Raw genomic sequence first — 19,210 nt, forward strand, 5'->3', positions numbered from 1 at the left:
ACACGAAGAGTCAGACACAACTCAACAACAAGAAGACTGAGGCCCAGATAGAAAAGTGGTCTGACCCAAGGCTTTTTACAAAACCTGACTCTTTAAATCCAGGTTTCCTAAGTTTCCTAACAAAGGAAGTCCAAGGCTTTTTCTACTGTCCAGCACAGTTAGTGCTTCACCCTCCTTCATCTTCACCCTCATCCACATATCCCCAAATCCAAACACCTATTAATTTTCCTAGTCCCATAAAGGGGACTCTGCTTTCTAAAGTTGTTCTTTCAAGGACTTTCTACTACATAGGTCAATTAACTGGTGGGGATTAGGACCAGTTACTGAGTGCTGCAATCATTTACTATGTGAAAAAAAATCAGCTGACCCTGGAAAATGTCACAACACCATCCAACACCCTTCCCCCAACACTCTGCAGCAAGAGCTAGGCTCCTCTCCTCTACAACACAGCTGGTTCCCCGTCTCTCCCCTAGCCTACCCCCACAGAACCTCCTTCCCCTTCCTAAGCCCCTAAGTGAATAGTTGCAGGCAGCTAGCTTTCTCCGATGTTTGTATCCCCTCCCCACACACATACATCCCACCCAATTAGGTGGCTTTGGTAGTATGGAAAACACCCAGGAAAATGTTCACAGTCTGCCTGAGGAGGCAAGTCTCAAACCTGTAAAACAATTAGAGAAAAGCATAAGGCAAGGCAAGATTGAGAATTAGAATTGATCTCACCCTCCTCTAAGCCCCTCCCAGACCATGCCCCAGCTCTTCTTTCCTTTTCTAAGCACTTACAGCATTCTACCTTGTATTATAGTTAGTTGTCTAATCCCTACCAGACTGGGAATTTCTAGGAGGCAAGCCCCATCTTGTCTCAGTGGGCAGCACAATGCTAGGGATGAGTTAACAAATACTTACTAAGTGCTACAAGGGGTTCAGTCCTAGACCTTGGCTGGGCTTCCCTGCTTCTCCCCCAACTTTCCAGGGAGCTCACGTCCTCTTTGGAACTGATCCAGGAGATCTTGCCCTTGACTCCAGGACTTTTACCTTCCTTTCTTTTTCTTTTTCCTTTTCTTTCTTTCTTTTCATTACCTCTACTGGTTTCTAAAGCTAACCCAAAACACTTAGCTTCTAGAACTTAAGCTTCCTAGAACTTAAGCCTTCTTAGTTCCCTAAGTTCAGAGATCTGATCAACCATATAACTGAGTGCCTGACTCCTGGCATCTGTTTCCCTGCTCCCCTTCCCCATCCCATCCCTCCAAAAAACCACAATACATTTCCTATGGTTACAATTATAAACTCCTTGAGAGCAGGGATTCTGTCATTCTTCCTCATTATCTATCAAACTCCTACTCAACTCAGTTCTTTGTATCCACTGAGCACAAAGTAAATGTTTACTGAATTATAATACAAAAGAAAATAAATAAATTCAGAAATAGTATGCCAGAGTGAAATAACTAAAATTACATATAAAAGAAAATTTTCCAGTCTGAATGAGCGGTATTTTACTTCTAAGATAAGCTAGTTATATCATGACCCTGTGTCCACCAAGATCAGCTCCAGGCTTGAAGTGTCCTTGTTCCTATGTGACGTTCCCATTCACTGTTCCCCCCCCAAAATTATCACTCCCAAAATTCCTAAGCATCAATATGGGACTGCCCACTTGAGTACCATTAATGAAGTTCATTTGCCTTTTCTACAATCCTATCTTTCTGCTGGTCCTTGTCAGGCTTTTGGTAGGTTACCCAGAATCACTTATTACTCAATCAATTAGATTACTCCCACCAATGTGAAGGGACTAAAAAAAGTCCACATACAACTGAAATTTTTCTGATCACCTCAAACATTGCCAAACAGGGTGTTGGCAGTCATGGGGAGAATACAACCAAGGTAGAAAGGGCTATCTGATCATTCTATGAACCTGCACATAGCCCATATGAGGCCAGACTCTAAATCACTGTGGGAAAAAAAAAACCTTCTGAGGTACCCCTCCCATTATATAGCCAAAATAACCTTTTTGTACAAACCTAACCTCAAAGAAAGCTAAGGCAGATTTGTATGTTTTTCCAATCACTGAAGGGGAAAAATCAACCTCCCAATCGAGTGGCTCCAAACTGGGGGTGTCCAACTTGGCTACTCTCCCCACTCTCCAATCTCAGCTCTTCAGGAAAATTCAGGCCACATCTCTTTCCCTGCCCACATTGTGGATACATACTGGAAAGGGACCTTCTCCATCTAGGTCCCAGAGAGCACTCTGGGCTCTCCTCGTCTCCACCCTTGCGCTGATAATCCTGCCAGGGACCCAAGTTGAACCATCCAACCTGTTTCTGTATTTAGAAGCTCACTGTTTGAAACAGGAACTCCCTGGAAAAAAGAAAGGGGAGGAAAAGAAGAGCTTGGGTCCCATCCTTGTGAGTGTCACTGGCTGTGTAATTCAATAGCCACCATCTAGCAGAGCTCCCAGGAAGACTGACCAGGGCTCTAGTCTTCCCTCCTCCAAAGAAAGGCTCCCCCCAAGTTCAAGGTTCTCCTACTACACCTATTGACCTAGGGCTTCAATACCCGTCCTGAGTCACTCGAAATTTAATGTTATCTCAGTTTACAGAAACAAAGCCAGGGTCACAAAGAGAAGCAAGAGTGATGAAACCAAAGGGAGGGACAGAAGATTAAAAGGCCAAGAGTAGAAAGGAAAGAGAGTGGGAGGGGGGCCTCGGGAACCAATAGGTACTTATTTTTTAATCCCTGTATTCCCTCTAGGGAGCACCAGCACACAGTGGGTCCTTAATAAAGACTGGTTAAATGAATGAAGAAGACATATGCCCAGAGTCCTGAAACAGAAACTCAGGTCTCTCTCCAATCTTAGAGCGCTATGGAAAGCTAAAAAAATCACTTCAATATGAGCCTAAGCAGAAAGGCTGAATGAAAGGTAATTCTCTATCATTCCTTCCTGCCCTGCCTTTAAGAAAGCAGAGAAAAAAAATCCCAATCAGAAGCTACAGAAGGAACTGAGGAGTGTTGCAGCAAACAGCTTCCAGACCCAGGCAACAAGCAGCAGAAGCAAGATGTAGGCCTGGCAGTACCCCCGAGGGGTCTGATCAGAGCCAGTGATGTCAGCAATGCCAGGTACCACACACACCCACAAGAGGGCTCCTTCAATTGCCCAGAGAGCTCTACTCCTCTTAGGTAAGATGAGTCAGCTCCCCAAGTCTGAACTCGACAGCTTTAGGCAGTTTCTAAAATGAGAATTCAATTCACCTCCAGGGAATTTGGAGAAGATTTTTCCCGCCACCCTGGAAGGTAAAGAGAGTAGGGAAAGGAGAAGAAGAAGGGAGAGGCTTTGGGGGTTTTTTAATTTTTGTAGCTAGAAGTACACTTTTTAAAGAATTTAGCATATACTTTGAGTTTTCAAGATCTAAACAGTTATTTGGGGGGGGATGAGCTGGTCATGGGAAAGAAAGAAAAAAAAAGAATCCTAGCAAAAAGATCCCTGGAAAGAGCTCTCAGATTCCCTTCTTGTCTCCATCTGAGAAACCCACCCACCCACCCCACTGTAGGACCCATCACCACCCCTACACACTCTGACAGTCAGATCCCTTAGCACAGGCTTCTTCATCAAATGATCCTGGAGACAAATGGAGAACAGGTCATTTGAGGTCATTTTAGTACAGAAACTTAACAGTTTGAAATACTCTCCATTCTGTTCATCATGTGGAAGTCTCAGAAGTCCAGCTCTCCGCAGGGCAACCCACTTAAATCAGAGACCCTATTTAAATAGCAGGTGGCACATAATGGGGCCAGTTCTAACTAGGCCAACCTGCAAGAGACCTCCCTCCCCAGGGAACAATTTTACTTTATCTGAGAGATAACTAGAAGCTCAAATTTCGGGGATATTAAGGAAAGGGACTGATGATGGAGGCTGAAACAAAACCCACACATAGTTGGTTTTGTAGACCTCACAATTCCTGCTTCAATACTCCAAGTACTTTCTTACAGCCTTGTCCCATGCAACAATCCCTCAGTAGCAGCTGCCCCTCCCCCATCCCATATACACAACCGGCTTTCTGTGAGCCCCTCTTCCCTGCTTCCTAATGAATGCTGGGTCTGAGAGCCACGAAGCCTCAGGTTTTAGCAACTGGAAGCTACTGTACAGAATCTCTACCGAGTTTTAGGTCTGGAGTGATGATGGTTGTTTAATGAAACTCGGGGAGATGCTATATACCCCAGACCCATCTTTAGGTCATGGTAAAGTCTCCAACATTGGTTCCCTGGAACCTTAAAAGTCTTATCTGTGATCTATCATTGGGAAAGGCCGACGAGGTTGGTGGAAGATGGGGGCCAAGGCAGACCTAGGCCCATTGCTACGACCTTCTGAGATGAAACTAGGGCTTAGTTCAGGTGGCGCTGCTACCTGGATGGGAGGGAGGCAGTTCCAATTAGCGGGGAATGTAATTATTTTTTACCCTTTTTTTAAAACCCAGGCCCAGTTGCAGCCCTGACAGAGGAGTAGCAGCCCAGGCTACGCTGAAGGCAGCTGGAGGGCTTTAGGTTTGCTCATCCTCTCCCGCTTTCCCCACACCCCCCACCGCTACCTAAGAAAGATCTGCTACTCCAGATCGCAGTAATCTGGGCTCCCAAAGCAAATGGGGTAAGGAGGGTGGGACAGTAGGTGGGGGGCAACCTCAGGCGAGTCTCCAACTTCCGGGGGACAGGAAAGGAGGAGCCACCAGGCAGGTGTGCTGAGAGAACCGGGGTGGGGTGGGGGAGAAGGGGGGAAGGGAAGGAATTCAAGTCTTTTCAGAATCTACACACACACACACACACACACACACACACACACACACACACACACCTCTCCCAGAGCCGTGGGTCCCCCTCTTCCATACACACCCCCCACGCCCCACCCGAGCCGGACTCACCCAAGCAGACCACAGCGAGCTGCGCCCGGGCGCTGGGTACCCCCTCCAGCCTGGCGACGAGTGGCTTCTCCATGCTGTAGCCGGGGCGAGGGCTGGACAGCCGTGGGAACCTCCGGCTCTTCGATATCCTGCAGCTGCGAAGGCTTCTTTGTGCAGAGGCCCGGGGGCGCCGGAGGGCCACATCCGTGGCGGCCGCGCCGGGCCCGGGATGGCTGCAACTGGCGGCTTCAAGGACGACGCTGCTGCTGCTGCTGTTCCTGCTGCCGCTGCTGCTGCTGCTGCTGCCGCCGCTATGGAGAAGAAGAAGGAGCTGGAGGAGCGGTTGCCCTGGAGGAGGCACCCTGCACCCCGGGCTCGGCCAGCCTCTGCCTGCTGCCCGCTGGCCCCCTGAGCCACGGCGCGAGGCGGTAGCGCCGGAGGAACACGAGCGCATCCATTCCCGGCAGGCCGGGGCTCCGGCTCCGCACCCGCAGATGCCAATCCCCGAACCTGCTTCCCCAGCACCAGCAGGGAGACCAGCACCGAGCCCAGCAGAGCAAGACACCAGACACGTGACGGCCCCGTGGGCTAGGCAATGGCCCGGCCCGGGGAGCCCATTGGCTGCGCTGGCCTCTTTTGGAGGAGGGGTCCACAGCTAGAGTGTAGCCCGCCCCCGGGCCCAGGCCCCTGCTGGACAGCTCCCCTGCAAGCTGCATGCCAGCCCGCCCGCCTGCCCCACGGGGCACTGCAAACGAAGAGTAGCCGCCACTGCTCCATTATAGGTGGCGGGGTGGATAGATACCTGGGTGTCGTTTGTGCGACCCAGACTTTTCAGGGCGTCACGCCAGGCCTCATCTCTAAGATCCTATAAGAGGCCTACCTATGTGCCCACCAGTTCTCGTTTTCCAATACCCCTGCTCTCTGTGCCTCTATCATAAAAGAGTATTCAAAAACTTAAGTCAATGATAAATAAATAATAAATATAAATAATAAATAATAAAAATAAATAATGGGTCTGACTGTTGTTGGTCTGGATGGGAGAACGGGATGCAGGGGGTCCTTCCTTTTTAAGATTTAGTATTCGATCCCAGCAGGCGGCCAGGCCTTCGTTTCTGAAAGGAGGGGAGACCAGGGAAAAACCATAAGCAACCCTATTCCTTAAAAACACTACTCCTACCTCCAATCAGATCTCTTTTGGGAGAGAAGGAGCCTTGGCCTGGGGGGCGGGTGGTATCTAGGGCTTCTAGGGAGAAGGGAATGCAAGGTGGAAGTAAGGAGAGAAAGAAAGCTACATTTAGCTTTCCTAAGCTCCCTTCACTTTGGTAGCCCAGTCCTGGCCCTCCTGCTACAAGAAAATTCTAAATCTTAAGCAGGAAGAGCCGGTGCATCCAATTTTCTCACCCAAACCAACAATAACCAGACCTACTCTCCAGCAGGGGTTTTCACATTTCAAATATCAAGCTACTTAATTCTCCATAGAACAATGGAGGGAGTGGGGGTGGGAGTCTATCTGCTACATATAAAATCTCTACCTCATAGGAAACCTATGTATCAACTTCTCCAATAGAAGAAAAGCATAAAGACTTCATTCAGCATATTGATAAACAAAAGCCCCCTTTTCAAGATGATGATGCCCTGAATGACATGAAATTGCTGAATGCCTCCATAAAACAGAAAGCACTTGGGCTGCTGAGGGATATTCACTGAGCAACCCAGACTTGGGGCTGTGGGTGAAGCAGCAAGTGCTTCCTAAAAGGGGCTGTTTAAACATCTGCAGGTGTAAGGGCCCAAAGGTCTGAACATGAATTGGGGTGTGAAAGAGAACTGCAGAGCGAAAGGTATAGAGTCTTGTTTACTAACTTTCTTCAGAGTCCCAATACCAACAAGTAGAAGGTAAAGGGGTAAGGGATAAGGGAAGAGAGGTACTGGAGAGAAGATAAGGGGCACTGAGGAAACAACATGGTATAGCAGAAAGAGGAATGGATTCAGAATCAGGAAACTGAAGTATGAATCTCAGGTTTTATTAGTGGTGTGATCTTTGTGGTGTGACTGTGTGATCTCTAAAAATCATTCCTGCTCTAAACTCTGAGATCCTACATTACTAAATTTAAAGGAGACAACTCTTCTGTCCACAAACCCTAATGTTCTTTCACCTACAGTGAGGGTAATCCTTTGAGCAAGCACACACACACACACACACACACACACACACATGCACACACATGCACACATACCCCACCACCACCACCACCAAAAATACTCTTCTTCAATCTTTTTTCCATTTCTTCATGCTGTTTCCTGTTAAGAGAATACTCCCTTTTTTCCCCCTTGTAAATTTGTAGTGATAGGATTCTAGAAATCATCTCCCCTGTGGCACCTGAGAGATGAGTCATCATAGCAACTTAGGGAAGCGGACAAAGCTAGTAACCTGAGACAGAAAAAGCTTCACCATTTGCTCAGCTCAGAATATGTCAGCTATCTATGTCCAGCAAATGAACTGAAAATTGGAAGGTTCCTCTCAGATCAAAAAGAGGAACTTAGTATGCAGCCCAAAAAGCAGTCTGGGCTTTGAAACAGGAAATGACTATCTATATAATTTGATACTAATCTGAATAGTTTCTGCTAAATATGGCACTCAATAAGCCAGTCACATGGCTGCTAACCAAACAGGGTTGAGGCAAGGTAAAAGAAACGGAGACTGATTCAGTGCACTGTAAGCTATCACTGTCCAGACAATCTGTGTTAGTTATTATCAGAAAGCTGTATTCTATAAGTTTATATTTCTAGGTTTCCATAGTTTTTACTTTTGTTACTTCAAAACAAGCATATTGAAATATGTTGTTTTTCTCTGAGATATGACTAGAGTTTTACAAAGAAGCTAAAGGGGAAAGATTGTCAAATGAGGAAGTGGGGCTAGAGAAACTCTGAGGTCCCTCCCATCTCTAAACCTATGATTCTCTGATTCATTTTCCCGAATACCAGTTGGTAATGACAGGATCAGCCACCTTTAATGGCTGAGTATAATGGTAATAACAACCACCTAAAGAAATAAAAAAGAAGCAACAGATCTGAGACAAAAAGAAATAAAATCCAGGAGGGACATTCTCCCCTTTATATCTTCTGCAGCAGAGTTGGTTGCTTGTATTGTGACTTTCCATAGGCAAGGCTGCTCCCTCTGTAGATTTCAGTCATCTTGGATTAGTAATCAATAAAGTAGAAAGTTGGTTACAAGAGTCTTGGAACATCTTGACTCCTTACATCTTCAAACCTTCAAACCCAAGAGGGTTACTCTTTGCTATCTAAGAATTATGATTATGGCAAGAAAGTATATTGATTACATACATACAGCATGGGGCAATCCATAGTCTACGGCAAAGGTGTGCAATTCACAAGAATTTGAGGAGCAGGAACTCAATGTATCCCTAAGAACTGAATCCATATACCACTGTGAGAACAGTAGCCATCGCAGACATTTTAACATTGCTCCTTACTGGCCATGTACCTGGCCAGGCCCAGATTCATGGAAGACTCCATTTGGCAAGTCATCCTACCAGGAATATGCCAGAGGCTGGACACCCAAATAATACTCAACCATGCTGCTATCTTAGCCTTGTGGCTGAGCTAACTGCCAGAGAGCCTCTCTGCCAAACTCTCTAAGGCACATAAGTCTTCTCCCCTGCTTCTCTGTTCCCTGGCCCCATCTACTGAATGCTATCCAGGGGACACACTTGCCAAAATTTGCTCACCTAACTGCTTCATAACATCCTACTTCAACCTTCTGTTCTATTCCAGTTTCTCAAAGCCCTAGACTTGCCTAAGCCAAGCAATTTTATTTGGATATAGACCACTTTCTAAGATACCATAGGCCTAGGCTTGCTTAGCTATGGGCTTATAGATCTATCTCTCCAAGGAGATGGCTAAAATTTGTCTAGAAATTTTATCCCCAGAATATCATGTAGCAAAACTTAGTCACTGAGGGTCACTGAGAATTATCTCATTAGCTGTATAAGGAATCCTTGAAAACCAGCATGGGAAAAGAGGAAAGGGAAAATGGTTTTAGAAAAAACTGGGAAGAATTGTATAAACAGATGCAAAATGAAATAAGCAGAATCAGGAGAACAATTTATACAATAAGAGAAATACTGTAAAGATAATCCAATTGTGAAAGACTTGGGAACTCTGATCAACACAAGGACTAGCCACCATTCCAAAGGACTCAGGATGAAACCACCTTCAGACAAGAACTGATAAGAGTCAGAGTGCAGATTGAAGCATGATTTCTTCTCTTTCTTTCTCTTTTTTTTGGGGGGTGGGGTGGGATATGGTTAATGTGGGAATTTGTTTGGCATGACTATACATATTTTAGTGAGTTTTGGTTTTGCTCGCTTTCTCAATGGATGGAGGAGGAGGAGAGAGAGAATTCAGAACTTAAAATTGGATTTTTAAAATTTAAAAATTAAAAAAAATTGAAGAAATGAGGAAAAGGAACAAAGATACAATATAAAACTACACCCTTCCCTTCCTTCTCCATGAAGGGCTAGACCCACAAGGAAATATGAGGTCACAAGTAGAGCGTCCCATGGATCTATTCCTAAGAGCTTAGGGAATAACATTTGTCCTCCCTCCCCCAACTACCAATCCTGCTCCAAGCCTGGCCCCTAGAGACAGCATCTAGGTGAGCAACCTTTGTGAATAGGCAAACTGTCAAGTGCTTATGAAGGTGCTACAGCCCCTAGCTCCTCAGCAGCCACAGCTACTCAAGACCCAGAAAAGAAAGTTCTTACCATTATGTCTTTGGCATTGTCAAATCGTTCAAAATCAGAAAAAAAAAGATATGAATTTCTCAAGAGAAATTACTTTAAAGAAGACATATTACCATCTGCTTTGCCATTGAACCTTAGGGACTACCAAGTTGAACTGAAACATGGTTTATGTGTTGTCTCCCTTTTAAAAATATCAACTTCTAAAGAGTATGAACTGTCTTAATTTTCTATTTATATCCCCAGCACTAAACATAGTGCTTTGCATATAGTAATCGCTTAATAAATGCTTTTTCATTCATTCATTCATTCATTCATCTGTCTCATAGCCATTTGCTAACAACATTCCCAAACTATCCCCCTCCCCCATCAAAATATTCCTCCCAGTTGCTCATATCAAACACTATGGCTTCCATGAAATGGTACCATGCTATTGGAAGTAATGTGATAATAAAAACTTTCCTTGAACTGATGCTATTACTCTCCCATTACATGAATGGTGGACCTCATATCCAACTTATAGATGCAAAAGAGTACACATTTCCAGGTAGAATAGCCCAGAAAGAAATGTAATGCTTTTTCTCAATGTCAAAGCATCAGAAATAAGTTAAGATATCAAAGCCTTTAGTAAACAATAAAGCAAAATGAAGGGTCCTCATCCCTCCATTCATTTATTCATGCATTCACTCAACAAGCATTTACAAAGTATTTACTATGTGCCAGACCCTATGATTGACACTAAGAGTATAAAGGCAAAAAACAAAATAGTACCTGCCCTCAAGAAGCTTGCATTCTATAAGGAAGTAACATTATATGTGCATTTAAATGCAAAACATACAAAGTCAGCGGGTAGGAAAGGTAATAATAACTGGGGGAGTAAGAATGAAGGAACGAAGGAGCTTGAGCTGAACCTTGAAGGGAGCTAAGAGTTCTAAGATGCAAAGGGAAGGAAGGAGAGCATTCCAGGAATGGAGTCAGCCCATCCAGAAGCACAGAGATAGGAAATAGATCATAGTAGGTGGTCCAGTTTGAATGGCATGTAGCATGTGTGAAGGAAGTAATTTGTAGTCTGTCTGTAAAGATTAGTCAGAGTCAGATAATGAAGGATTTGACAAGACAAAGTGAGGAGTTTTTATTTTATCCTTGTGGTAATAGGGAGCCACCGAAGCTTCTGGATCAGAGAGTGAGTGAGATGGTCATACCTGTGCTTTTAAAATATTAACTTGGCAGCTGTGTGGAAAATCCATTTGAGAGGGAGAGAAACTGAAGGCAAGGAAACCAAGTAGGAAGCTTCTAATAGCAAGTGTCCAGGGCCTGAACTGAGGTAGTGGCCATGTGACTTGGAGGAAGAGAGAAATAGGACAGGGCTTGTTGATATGGAATTGGGGGAGGAGGAATGGAGGGAGAGTGAAGAGACAAGTATGATTCTGAGGTTAGGAACCCAGGTAACTAAAGGAATGCTGGTGCCCCAGACATAAATGGGGAAGTCTGTCCTGTATATAGCTTGTTTGTACACAGTTTGTAAACAATACCTATCTATCCTGTATCTGTCTTGCTGATACACAGTTGTTTGTATGTTGTCTCTACTATTAGACTGCCAGCTCCTTCAGAGAGGGCTCTATCTTTCTTTTCTTTGCATCTTCAGTGCTTAGCACAGTTCCTGGCACATAATAGTGCTTAATAAGTGTTTATTGGCTGACAAAAAAAAAAGCTAGGAGGAAGGCTGGTTTGGAGGGAGAAAGATACTATGTTCTATTTTTGTTATGTTGAGTTTTAGATGCCTATAGGACATACAGGTGGAAATGTCTTTTTTTTTTAAACATTCCTAAAATAGAACTCGTTATTTTATTTATTTATTTTTTGGTTAGGCAGTGGGGTTAAGTTACTTGCCCAAGATCACACAGCTAGTAAGTGTTAAGTGTCTAAGGTCAGATTTGAACACAGGTCCTCCTGACTCCAGGGCTGGTGTTCTATCCACTGCGCCACCTAGCTGCCCCCAGGTGGAGATGTCTTAAAGACAACTGGTGATGTGGGACTGAAGCTCAGGAGAGAGACTAGGGCTGGACATGTAAATATGGGAATCATCTTCATGGACAGAAAAACTGAAACCATGGTAGCTAATAAGATCACTGAGAGTGAGGAGAGAACAAAAGGGGACCTAGAGTAGAGTTTTGGGGAAATACCAATTGATGGTTAGGGATCATGGTACAGACGAATTTAAGATATATCTGGGACCTCCAGTTTGAAACACCCAAAAGACAGTTGATGATACAGTACAGGAGGTCAGGAGAGAGACTGTGGCTGGTTATTTCAATCTATGAGTCATTTGTATAGAAATGAGAATTAAACTCATGAGAGCTAATGAGATCACCTAGAGAAAGGGTATTGAAAGAGAAGAGGAGAGGGTCTGGGATAAAGACAGTCACAGTCAGGGAGTGTCAAATGAATGATGAGCCAACAAAGAACACTAAGGAGCGGGTCGACCAAGTAGGAAGAATACCAAGAGAACAATGCCACAAAACAGAGGACAGAGCACACAAGAGGAAGTCAATGGCATCAAATACATCAAAGGAGTCAAAAAGGATGAGATTCAAAAACATCTTCAGATTTGAAAATTAAGAAATCACTGATTACTCTGGAGAGAGCAGTTTTAGCTGAGTGGGGCGGTCAGAAGCCAGCTTGCAAAAGGGCTAGAGAATGAGTGACAAGAGAAGAAAGAGGTAAACAGCTTTTCCTCAGAGATCATTAGTAACCTTAGAACAGTTGCCAAAATCGGGCCTCCACTCCAAATCCCTGGTTCTCTTCCCACAAAGGGAAGAAGACAAAGGCAACAATCAACAGAAGCAGTCCCAGTCTGTTAGGCAGATCTCAACACAGTGTGCAGATTCTCCTGGTCACTTCTTGGTTAGAAGATCCAGCCAAAGTTCTTTTATGTCTACATCAGTGTCTCAGGAAGTTTCAGAAATATGAGCTCAAAAGTGAGCTATCACTGACTTCTCTGTTCTAACTGGCTACAGGTTCTATCCCATGGCAGTGGCACTTAAGAGAGGAGAGAGTATGATAGGTCAAGGGTTTGTCTCAGGACTAATTACATGCTTTTTTTTTTCTGTTTCATATTTATGAAATATTTTCCCTTGGAGAAAGTACTAGTATTTTTAGTAGCCACCTTGATTTTCCCAAAGGTTGTAATGGTTTGCCATCTGCGCAGTGACCCTTAGGAAAAGTATGTCCTAAGTGATTGTTTAGCACTCACATTTGTCAAAATCCAGGTTTGCCTCATAGGAATTTTCAGTCTTCTAATTTAGAACTTATTTCAACCCTTACTCTAATCAAGTAATAATCTGACTATACACCTACCACTCATTCTGAAATTACTGCTATCTGCATATAACTGTTAGGATATAGTTTAGGGCTTGTCAATGCTTTCTCACTTTATTCTCAAAGAAAATATTCATGAAGCACAGGGTATAAGTCTTCTGACAGAATGGAGAATAGAAGGAGATCAATTGGATTACATTTGGGAAATTGTGTCATGTTTTCAATGATACCAAACTGCGTGTAGCTACAAGAACTGGTACCTAACATGAGCATTTTCTAGAAAATTTTATACAGCTACAAATCAAGAAACGCTATGATCTCTGAAGAATCAGAATTACAAATGGTCCAGGGGGCAATTGAAAGGCGCATGGCAGGTACAGGTCAGCTACAGCATATTACCCATGATGATGTGAGAATTGTCATAAAAAAGACATTATTGAGGATATTTTCACCCAAAATTTAAGTGGGTCAGTCATGTAGTAAAAATGAGAAAAAACAGACATAAATCCCATATGCCATACTAGTACCCCAGAGATATGAAAAGATTGAGAAGAAGGTCTCCAGCACATTAGATCTACCCTCTATGAAAGGTTTATGGAAGCACATGCACAAAAATCTCACAGGATGAGAAGGCATGGAGGGGTCGTGATCTCTACCTATGATAGTAGCAACTACATGGATAACTTCAGAATCCCATCAATGTATCAAAGTCAGTCATCTGCATAGCAAAGGAGAACAAACCCCAAATCTTTAGGACTTCTTGAGCTGAATCTAATGCAAGAGTTTTGTAACTAAGTAGGTAAAGGACTGGAAAGGAAAAGTCAAGAAGGAAAGCAAGACAGTCAAAGACACAGAAACAGAGGAGCCCTAGGAGGAAATAGAACAAGACTGCAGATAAAAAATATTTTAAACTCCCCTAACCTATGAACATAAAAAGAATAAAATCAGCTTAAATATACATAGTTGTAGATTTTCAATGCCATGTTAGTCTAAGGATTTGGTTGTGTCAGCCAAACTTTTTATGGCTCAGTTCCCACCCCAATATAAAAACTCTACCCTTCTTCTCATCTGTGCAGTGTTTCCATAGTTTACTTACAAAAGTATGGCATAACTGTATACAGTTCTTTATTCATAACAATATGAAAAAAGAATAAACTCAAATGCACCAAAGTATTCAGCATGTGGCAGGTGCCTATAGCTATTTCCCAGATCAAGCAACTACTCACCTTGATTCAGCAAGCAAACCAAACCCCAGGAGTACAAAGTAACACAATGATTGTACTCAGATTCAAAACTCCACCTTCAACTTCTGCAGGGAATCATACAATTTTAAAATTATAGGGGACTTCAGTGGCCAACTAGTTCAGCCCATACTCAAAAAGTGATATCTACTACAACATAATAAGTGGTCATCAAGCTTTCTGTTTAAAGACCTCCAAGGAGGGGAAACATATCACCTTCCCTGGCAGTCCATTTTACTTATAGAGAACTCTAATTGTTGGGAAGTTTATCCTGGTGTAACCCTGAATTCAAGACTGGAATATTTCCATAAGATATTGAAAATTGGTAGAGAGAGAATAATGACACTGAATGTCAGCATGAGGGAGAGAGTTAGTATGAGTGCTTTGAGAGGAAAGACCTTCTTACCTCCTGGCTTGAGAGAGAACACATGTAGGAGAAATCTTCCAGGAGAAATCCACAGATAGAGAGAGAAAAAACTTTCGGAAGTGTCAGACATATAAAGGAGTTAGTGCCTCAACATGTCCTTGATTTCCAATTTGCCTTCATAAAGACTTAAGGGAATTTTCCCCTTGGGTGTGATCAGAGAGTCTCACTTGGTTGAGCAGAAAGATCTTCTCCCCAGTGGAAGAGCTCATTCCCTCTATATTTTCTGGCAAATTCTTAACAGTATAATTTCTCTGATTTCTGTTTGCTATCTGCTTGGATAAATGAGTTATTTGCTATTCACCGTTTGTGATAGCCTTGTTATGTAACTGGCATTTGGTGGGAAGGAACCAAGATCGAGAATATAAGCTTTGCTTACTCCTTTCCCTTTAAGGGATAGTGATCAGGAAAGTGTCTTGCTCCCAAAAATCATTCTTCTGGACTGGTAATATTTAGGGGAGCAGATAGTAATAATTCTAGTCTGATACTCCCTTCCTGGAACAGAATAGTAGCCTTGTGGCCCCTTCTCCTTCTCCCTTCCAGGAAGAAATAAGTCTCCTATGGAGATTCCTCCTATGGCAAGATTCCCACAACATCTATCAAAGCCTCCTGTGAGTCCATTCAAACAGATCTCACCCCCATGTCTTATCTTTTCCAGGCTAAACACCCCCAGTTCTTCCAACCAATCATCACGACATGGACTTGTCTGTTTATCATTCTGTTGTTCTTCGAATACTCTCCAGCTCATTAACATCTTTTTAAAGGATGGTGCCCAGAATTAAAAAGATGCAGTCTGACTAGGTCAGAAGATTGTTTAGAAAAGCTTCACCTACTCATACGGTCCCTCCCCAGACTGGGCCGGGTGCTGAAGATGTTGGCCAGCTCCTTCCTTTTTCATATCTCCACTAGACTCTCATTTTGTTCTGGTCATGTAGCCTCTTCGTTTTTTGATACTACATATATGCATTGCATACTCTTGAGCTTCCTCATGCCCAAAGAATTTGGCTTCACAATTAAAGTTTTATCTTATTTTACCTTTCAAGAAAGGAGCTGGGGGAGGGGAGCAGCAAAAAGTCAGCTGGCTCTGTGCCATTTTGTTTTTCCTCATTTCTCTGTGTTCTTTCTCATTAACAAGTCTCCCCAATATCCTATAATCACTTCCCACCCTGCATATTACCCCTCCCAGGAAGCATAGCCATACCTAACCCCAACATAATGAAACTTCTTTTTTTAAATTAATTTTTATTTTATTTTCAGGGCTGCATTCTCTCTATCTCCCTTCCCATTCTCACCCCCAATTAAAAAAGCAACACAAACAAAATCCCATTACAAATATGTATAGTCAAACAAAACAAATTTCTACACTGGCCACGTCCATAAAACAATATGTCTCAATTTGTACTCCGAGACTATCACTTCCTTATCAGGAGGTGGGTAGTTTGTTTCTTCTGAGTCCTCTGGAATTGTGACTGGTCATTGTGATGACCAGTTCAAAAATCTTTCAAAACTATTTGTCTTTTAAAATATTGCTCTTACTGTATAGATTGTTCTCCTGGTTCAACTCACATCACTTCCCATCAGTTCATACAAGTCTTCCCATGTTTCTCCAAAACCATCTTCATTATTTCTTACAGCACAATAGTATATAATGAAACTTCTTGATGCCAACAGTGCAAGTGACTGTCTCTCCTTCTATCTGTAGAAAGTCCTCCTGAAACTCTACTCTGAACAAACAGGATTTCTAGATTTGGTTTTAGGGAAAAGTATAAGTAGAGGTGGAAGATAAGAACATCACTAACCACTAGGTAAAAGGTACCTCATTTCATAAAAAGTCCAAAAGAGGCCCCAAGATAAAAGGAAGTCTTGGGCAAAGAGCCTTGTTAGAATCACATGGGCCTGGAAAGTGAGGGCTACTTATTGTTTCTTAAAGCATTGATTCATCTGTGGGTTTTTTTAAAGTTCAGTAAATGACAATACATTTCAAAGCAGACACATTTTTCTTAATCTAACTGGCTTAAAATGTTAATGGACCAATAGCTATAAAATCATTTTCCTTTAGGTTTTGAGCTGTAATCTTTAAATTATAGTGCTAGAACAGCAATAATGGAATATGTGATAAAAATACCATCCTTCTGCAAGACTATTATTGTACTAAAAAGACATATGATAAGTCACCTCTACAGACTACATTAACCCTCTTAAGGTAATTATTGGGCAGTGAGTACATCTCCCAGTTTGATTCAAAAAAAATTTTCCCACCATTTACTGAAGCAAGATACAACAAAATACATGAGGACTGAAATAATCATTATTTGTCTATTGATTTTAAGAGAATCAGTCCAGATTACTAAATTATTAATTAAACAAAACATAGCCACAAATCCCTTTATAGGTTAATACGTGAACATCACTCTTCAGTGCCTAATTCTAGAATAGCAAATAGTGAGATCCTGAGACATAAGTGCAAAGCACAGGGAAAAACAAAGGATAATGGAATTAAAGACTGTCACTCATGAAGGAAGTCCTGGCAAATCTCAACTCTTTTGAGCAATCCTACTCTTTTTCCATAGGACTTTATAGAATGGGAACATGAAGAATGTTGGGTCCAGGAGCAGCTGCTCTATCACCAACAAAAAATCCAAACTCAGTAGATATTCAGCAAACTGTGAAGACTGAAAGATCCTTCCTCAAGTTCTTAGAAACCATAATCTTCAGAACTGGAAGTGATATGAAGAAGTAAAAGTCAAAAAGTTTTATGGGCGGGGCAGGGAGGAGGAAGTAGAGAAGAAAGAGAAGGAAAAGGAGGCGGAGGAAGAGGGAGAAAACTGCTCAATAAGGCTACAAACTAGGTTATGCCAAGGTATGAGAGACACAGATTTTTTCCTCTAAACTTGCACATTGCTTTTTGTTATTGAAGCCCTTTGTTGTCATATCACATACATTTCCAAATATATTCTTCCCCTTTCCCTTACCAAACGACAATTTGCTGTTATAAAGAATTTAAAATGAAAGCAGAAAAAAAGAAGTTCAGTAGGACTAACCAACACATCAGTATACAATATTCCATATCCATAATCCTCTAACTTTGCAATGAAGGGAAATTGATACATTTTCTCAACTCCCCTTCAGGGCCAAATTTGGTCATTATAATTACACAATGTTCAGGTTATTGTTATTGTTGTCATTCTGTTACCATTTTTGTAGACACAGTGTTTTAGTGTTTTCCTGGATCTGCTTACTTCACTTTGCATCAGTTCATATAAGTTTTCCCATGAAATAAATTTTTCATATTCATCATTCTTACAGCACAGTACTATTCCATTACATTAATGTACCACAATTTGTTCAGCCCTTACCCAATCAATGGGTTTCTACTTAATTTCCAGTTCTTTGCTACCACAAAAATCTGCTGCCTCATAGCCCTTTGTATTTCCCATGCCCTTATAAAATTCTTCTTGGTATTATAGTAATTTGTGTAATGCATGTAAACTTCTGTGATCTCTCCAGAAGAAAGTTGGAAGGGAAAAGATAAAAATAAATACAAAAAGGATTAAATAGATCTGCCTACTCACTTTTATAAGTCAGCACAAAGATGTTCCTCCTAAAAGAGTTTATCTCCTCAAGAATCTAAATCAACCAACCAGAGACATAGACATGGGTCACAGAAACTTATCTGTTAGGAAGTATCAAGGGACAACTCCAAACCAACAGATTCTTTTTAGGGAAATGTCAGTCACTGAGATTTAATCAGAACTTAACTTTTGTTCTCTATTAAGATGTCATTGGGCGTGGCCATATCCAATGACTCACCTCCTAACAAGTTAATCAAATTGATCAGGGAACTCCCTTGACCCATCCCCCTTAACCTTGAACATATTCATTATTTATACAGGACTGTAACCTTCTTGAGAGCAAAGATTGGGTCCTATTCATCTTTGTTTCTCAGCAGAGCCAAATTCCAAACTTTGTTCATGATGAATGGATGAGTGAGTGAAGGGCTGACCTCTCTTTCCTTCAAAAGTTGTTTGTTTTTTTTTTTTTTTTGGTTTATTTTGGCAATTGGGCTTAAGTGACTTGCCCAGAGTCACACAGCTAAGTGAGTGTTATGTGTCTGAGGCTGGATTTGAACTCAGGTCCTTCTGACTCCAGGGCCAGTGCTCTACCCACTGCACCACTCAGCTGCCCCTTCCTTCAAAAGTTTTGAACCTACCCAGGGACTAGGAATAAAGGAGCTTTCCTGTAGTTCAGGATTTCTTAACCTTTTCTGTGTTACTTGGTGCTCTGTGTCCTTTGGTAGCCAAGTGAAATCTATGGACCCCTTCTTAAGATAACGTGCATGTTTTTAGGGTTTTTTTTCTTTTTTTAAATTAATTTTTTTCATTTATCAACACTTACTTCCATAAGCTTTTGAGTTTTAAATTTTTCTCCTCCTCCTTCCCTACGTTCCTCCCCAAGACAGCACACAATCTGATACAGGCTATACATATACATTCCTATTAAACATAATTTCTCATTAGTGATGTTGTAAGCAAGAATTAGAACCAATAGAAGGAACCACCAGAAAGAGGTAACAAAACACAACATAAG

At 42.2% G+C, this 19,210-nt stretch overlaps 1 protein-coding gene across 1 annotated transcript in view; it reads right to left on the minus strand.

Annotated features, from left to right (window-relative positions):
• LOC114046905 (low-density lipoprotein receptor-related protein 3-like) overlaps positions 1 to 5,819 on the minus strand; it is a 21,948-nt gene extending 16,129 nt beyond the window's left edge. The window contains exon 1 of the mRNA XM_027867517.1: positions 4,902 to 5,819. Within this exon, the coding sequence (XP_027723318.1) occupies positions 4,902 to 5,334 (433 nt within the window). The 5' untranslated portion in view covers positions 5,335 to 5,819. The remainder of the gene's footprint in view (positions 1 to 4,901) is intronic.
• Positions 5,820 to 19,210: the final 13,391 nt, after the last annotated feature.

Source organism: Vombatus ursinus, unplaced genomic scaffold (assembly GCF_900497805.2).
Source record: "Vombatus ursinus unplaced genomic scaffold, bare-nosed wombat genome assembly UNPS02014786.1, whole genome shotgun sequence".
In the NCBI taxonomy this organism is placed as follows: domain Eukaryota; kingdom Metazoa; phylum Chordata; class Mammalia; order Diprotodontia; family Vombatidae; genus Vombatus; species Vombatus ursinus.